Genomic DNA, 6,240 nt, shown 5'->3' on the forward strand with positions numbered 1-6,240 from the left:
CTCTGTCCTATTAGAAAATATTCTGGTACAACTCAGTGAAAGTTCTCTCCTTGCAAGCACCTTTACCTGAGTTCGACCTGAACCAAACATTCTATTTTCTACCCGAGTTGATCCACTTTCTCCTTTATGCCATCCCTGGGCATGTGCATACCTCCCTCTTAACACAGCATGTTGGTATTATTTGTTTGCATGCCTCTCTCTCTTACTGGATTGAGAGTTCCTTTTGGGAAGGATCCATCTATCTTCAGTGCCCAACACAATTTCTAACTCTAGAATAGAAGCTGAAGGAGAGCGTGATCACTGTGCATTCACCACCTAGAACAGCGCCTGGCATGTAGGGTAAGCGCTCACTACCTATTATTGAGTGAATACATCAATGGTGATAGTTGGTGCTCAGAAAATCTTTGCTGAATTAATGAATTAATGTGTATTTGTGCAACAATTTCATGGGCAAAAATCACATTGTTTCATAATCCAGAGGCAGTGACTGCATGCAGGATACATATGCCTGGACTTGCTTTCCAAGGTGACCCCTCCCGCCATCAAGAACATTGAAAACCTGGTAGTAAACAAGATTTGAAAGGTAAAAAATCAAATTATCATTTGATGACAGAATAGGGAATGAAGACTGGAGGGTGCTGTTAGATAAAATGGATCTTTTTTAACTCTATGAATTTCAGTGTACGTAGACAGAGCCTTTGAACACTTAGGAAATGTTGCCCCCAAAGTCTTAATAAATGTGTTCTTGTACACAACTCATTTCTCAGGTTGTTTAGGAAAGGGAAGAGGAGTTACATGTGTAGTAGATGTGTAGTTTGTATATCTCTAAACTTTCCTGATCTCCTATTTGGGGCATTTTAGCAGTTTATTAACAGGTCATGAATCATCTTAGGAAACTCAGAAATCCAATGTCTTCTGATAGCTTGCTTTCTTTTTCCAATAATGGGTGAACATTTGTGTTTTTATCTGCCTACGAAAGAAATCTAATAATTGAAAAACTAATGAAGAATACAGCCATGATTATTTCAAAAATGAACCATATATATATTTGAATCATCGTGCAAAAGAAAACAATAAAACAGAAAGAAAAATGAACCAAAAACCTACGTGCTCTGTCCAAACATGTCTCATTGGCTTATAGGCTTGCCAAAGATGGGAACAAGATGCGTGTGGGGATTGGACAGTCCATAGAGAGGCCCATAAGGCAGGATGCAGGCACGGGGGTGATGCCTCTGCTACTTCTTTACAACATGACCAAAGGAGACTGTGTCTGGCATTAACGAGCTCTCCAGAGCTGGAGAGTTTGCATCCCTTAACACCGGCAGGTGGCTTTTGTTTTGATTGGAAAGGGGGCATTCAGACAGGTCAGTTTCTTCCAAATTGTTTCTTTCCACTACTTTTGGATGTGTTGTACCTATTTTCACTTTCTAATTCCTAAATCCTTGGTCTACTTTCTTTTGTCTTTTATCTCCTCTCTCTCTCTCTCTCTCTCTCTCTCTCTCCCTCTCCCTCTCCCTCTCCCTGTCTCTCTCTTTCTCTCTCTCTCTCCCTTTCTCTCGCCTTTTCCAGGGTTCCTAGCTTCCTGTTTCAAATGTTTACAATGAGTAATGGCCTCGATCATGAGTGTCTCTTTTCCAGTCCATGCGTGCCTTTTAGGAAGAGGGTTGTGCCATGAGTTTGTGGAATCGGTGAGAAGCAGTCAGGTGGTAATCCAGAGAAAGATGAAAGGAATTGTGCAGCTCAGGTAGGCAGAGGGCTCTATTGACTTTTGGAGCGAGAAGAGCTTGAAGCGCTGTAGAGAGATCATGGCTGTATGTTCAGGAAACTTGTAAACTAAATCAACAAAATGCTATCAGATAAAGTTTTCACACGAACACCACTAAAAATTTCAGATTTGCTGAGGACACTCTGTTGCTCTCATGTATTACCTGTCCTTATACTTCATGTAACTTATCAGTTGTAAATATATAATTGTAATTGTGGTTATTTTCTTTCACCCTCTCATGTGAATGCCATGAGAACAAGGACTGATGTACATGTCCACAGCACTTAGAACAGGGCCAGGCATGCAACAGATGCCCAATCAGTATTTGTTGAATAGATGAGTGCCACCCTCTTCCTATAATCCATCCTGGATTAAATAGAAGATAGAATTTGTCATCTGAAAGGCCTGAGTTTTAGCTCTGACTCTACCTTGTGGCAGTGGGTCCACGCCGCCTAACCCCTCTGAGCCTGTTCCTCGTGTGTTTAATAGAATTTCCCTGGAGGCTCCTAAAATAGAATAATGAAGCGTTTGGATGGACGCTTTGTGGATGGATGCCCTTCTCACCTTTATGCTGTTTTTTCACCATCCCCTCCCTACCCTCTGCCTTCCAATGGCTACTCTTCAAATCATGGCTCTGTTTAGCTGAGCATTAGGGTTGAAGTTGGGAAAGAATGAACATGTTTGCAATGGTGATTCTTTTTAATTATAAAAATCTGCAGAAATGAAAAGCACAACTGTCAAGCTTGTGAACCGTAGGCTAAGACCTAGTGTCCCCACGAGCTGCCGCGGGACTGCTGAGACCAGACAGAAGCCTGCCCATCCCCGCCTCCCAGCAGGGTCCGCAGTGGTAAAACCTGAGTGAGATGGGAGGCAGGAGTGGGTGATGGGTGGTGTGGGGAAATGCACTTTCTGAGTCACAGAGGAAATGGGCACTTCAAACTGCGGGAAGGCTGGGCCTCAGGACAAAGGAGGTGACAGCTCTTGTTCAGCTGCCTTCCCAGTTCCTCCCACAAAGAAGACAAGACCCAAGACCAAGAGTTGGTAAAGCAGGAGGTAAAGTTTATATACAAGAATATAATGTTTATCTGAAATATTTACAGTGTTGGTTAAAGCAGTATTTTTACAACTTTTTCAGGTCAACTACTATGTATATTACAGGTAAGCTACAATGGTTTAATTTGCAAAATTAAGTAAAAAAAATGTTTTAAACAAAGCTTAAAGTACTCAGGTCAATCATAACATCAGTCTGTCTTGCCCTTTATTTGAAGAACTCATGCTACGGTGGTTAATGTGGTTTTTATAAATGGAAGTACTCTACCTGGAAATGCAAAATGCAATACATGCTAGAGTTGTAAGTTCCCAACAGGGATATAAAATGACAGGTGAATTGTTATAAGACTTAGGTGCTGAGTGTCAGGCTGGAGCTGAGAGAGAAGTTGAGATAACAGCCAGCTTTATCTCAACTGGGTTTTGGACCCACAACAGAAAAGTGAAAGTTTGGGCCACATAGAAAAGTAAAGCTATTTGCACGTTATGGCAACCTCAGCAGAAAGTGAAAATCGGTTGACCCAAACCAAACCACCAAAAAAATTCAAACCCAAGTCACAGTTGCACGTATTCAAAACTAGCTTTTCAGTGAGCTATTTTAAAACTTCATAAAAATCTTCGGGATTTTATTAGGTGGAAGATTTCTACAAGATTTGGGTGGGTTTTTCCTTTATGTGAAAACAACTATTTGTTCCTGAGGCCTCCTGGGGCCTTATAACTCAGAAAATGCCAGGGGTGCAAACGTGCAAAAGACAGGGGAAGCCGCTGCAGGCTGGGGCTGGAGCTGCAGGGACTGTGCTTGGGAAATGAGTGCTGAGGTCCCACAGCAGAAGTGGAAAGGGTCGGCAGAGCCCCGGGGGGTGGCCCTGGGACTAGCACTGCAGCTTGCGGATGCTGCGGGAGATGCGCTTGAACTCTCTCTGCCCCTTCTGCCACCGCTTCACAGAGGTGATGACCAGCTCTCCGCCCAGTTTCTGCCCCATGACCAGGTAGGGCGCATTGATGTCATTCATCTCCTCGCACGTGCACTGCAGGCTGTCTTTGAGCCACAGCACCGACTTCTTCAGGTCCCTCTCGGACACACCGTTCAGCTTGTAAATGGTCTTGCTCTTGGTCTCCAGGATGATTTTGGTATCTCTGTTGATGTAGGTGATCTCCTTCACTTTTATTTTCAGTGCTACGAAGACAAGAGAGGACAGAGTGCTAAGGAGGGAACACATCCCACTGCATATTTGTGACTCGGCTTGGGAGAGGGAAGAAGAGCTTCCCAGGGCTGACGGGACTGTCAGGGGCTGCGGGTAGGGGGCTGGGAGCTGAGGGCAGCAGGTGGCTCCATTTCTAAAGCCTCAAAGGGTTTGTCAGGCACTTTGTTTCAAACCAGCCATCCTTTAAAAACTCTCTTTGCAGGGACTCAATTGACTTTTTTTCCTTGCCCTTGTGTTTTGTGTTTGTACGTAGGCTGCCTGTGGTGTGTGCTCTCCTTGACAAATGACTTCCCCTATTGGAAACTTCAGCATGAAAAGAAATGCCTGACTCTTAGGTGAAACACGATCCTTCTGTGGCCGTAAACGTTAAACTCAATTTATTACATCGGAGAGGTTTTTGGACAAACCTGTAAGGAAATTATATCACAAAATCATTGTTTTCTAAAGAACAAACTACAAGGAAGGAGAATTGATCTTACAGCTGCATTTGATTTGGTAAAGTAACTCAGAAAAAACAGCCAAGACTCTTTTTAAGAGCACAACATGTTTAGCTGTAAAAGTGTTTTTCTGAAGACCTCATCCTCATATGCTATCATTTGCCTGTCCGAGGCCAAGGCGTTTACAGATCATATATGTACTGTTTCCAAGATGGATATGTAGACTCATTAGAATGCTAAGACCAAAAGTAAGTGGTTTACGATAAAAGACACATTTTATAGTAATGAACAGTATGCTTTGGGAAAGACAACCCTACAAACATACATGCTGGAATTACATTTCAAGACTCCATGAAGGCAGGGAAAGGATAGAATTTTAAGGTTGGAAGGGATCGTCCAGTTAAAATCTCTTCTTGGTACACAAAGAATCTGAAATCCAGAGAAGTTTAGTGACTTAACATGAGGTCACCCAGTTAGGCTGTGCCCTGGCTGAGTCTAATTCTCAGAACTCTGGTCCCCAAACCTCCTCCTGTAACACCACTGTGATCTCTTAGGCATAGTATCGAATTTCTTGTCCTGGTTGGTGCATTAATACGCCCACTGTAATGTGTCTTCAGACCCTTGGTGACATGAACAATTGTTCCATATAGATGACATGCAGGTGTGACTTCCTGACTCTGATGGAGTTTAATGCATTGTTTAAATTAGTAATAGAGGAAGAGGTTTTTTTGTGTCTATCACTGTTCTGGAAATTTCTTCCTCTTTCCTTCTCTCTCAGAAGGAGAATTTGACTAAGCATGGCTTTTCTAGTCAACCAGGAAATGACTGAGGCTCAACCAGGTAAATCAAGGATACTGGGACTTGGCCAACCATTATTTGTCTGATATGCATCTGGGCTGTAGTACTGAGGTCTCAGGGTTTATCATGAGATAAGCCACATGGCAATGTCACATGTTCCTATGGCCTCTGCCTAAGGGCGGGGAGTGGGGAAGGTATATGGTGGGAGAAGTGATTGTAATGTTACCTGGGAGCCTCATCCACAGCACAGACAGAGCATGTGTGAGATTTCGCCTGGTCAAATTAGACATTCTTGAGCTCCAAATATCAGAAGAACCATCACTTTTAACATGGGGGGGAAATTTATTACTCATCTTTCTCTAGCTATGAAATAACCAACTTTGTAAGAGCTTACCATGGGAAAACTTCAGACATTTCCTCCCTGGGTTTTCAGCTGGGACCAAATATAGGGAATCAAAGCCCTCAAATAACTTTTCCTGCCCTGGAAGGTGTGAACAGAGATGCCACACATGGTAGGAGGCAGGGGTGTTGATACTGTCTGCTCCAACAATAGGCTGCATACAGAGGCAGGCAGTTCTGGGCTATTCTTTCTTCACCAGTACTTTTCCCACTGTAATAAGGAGGTCTTCTCCATCTTCCCTGTACTCCAAGTGCAGGGGGGAGAGTGTCATGCTTTCATGGATGATTCAGATTTCTACCCTTGTTCCTTCTACCCTTTCATTACTCCCCCAGAGTACAGAGGCCATGTGGAGAACCACTTATAAACCAGTATAACACGCACCCCCTACAATTTAGGTTCATTATCCCCTTTGGGACAAACTGAATGTGGAGAAATAGAAAACAAAGCTTGTGAGGTATCTGCATGTGTGATACCTTAAGTGTAATGACTTCCAAGTTGTTTTGAAAGGCTCTCTCCTCTAAGGAGAGAGAACGTTGAACACACACACAAAACACACACACACACACACACACACACACACACACACAC

General features: G+C 43.2%; 1 protein-coding gene across 1 annotated transcript in view; it reads right to left on the bottom strand.

The window, feature by feature from the left end:
• Positions 1 to 2,803: 2,803 nt before the first annotated feature.
• The window catches only part of SFRP2 (secreted frizzled related protein 2), an 8,913-nt gene continuing 5,476 nt past the window's right edge, over positions 2,804 to 6,240 (bottom strand). The window contains exon 3 of the mRNA XM_007118200.4: positions 2,804 to 3,989. Within this exon, the coding sequence (XP_007118262.1) occupies positions 3,685 to 3,989 (305 nt within the window). The 3' untranslated portion in view covers positions 2,804 to 3,684. The remainder of the gene's footprint in view (positions 3,990 to 6,240) is intronic.

This window comes from Physeter macrocephalus, chromosome 7 (genome assembly GCF_002837175.3).
Source record: "Physeter macrocephalus isolate SW-GA chromosome 7, ASM283717v5, whole genome shotgun sequence".
NCBI lineage: Eukaryota > Metazoa > Chordata > Mammalia > Artiodactyla > Physeteridae > Physeter > Physeter macrocephalus.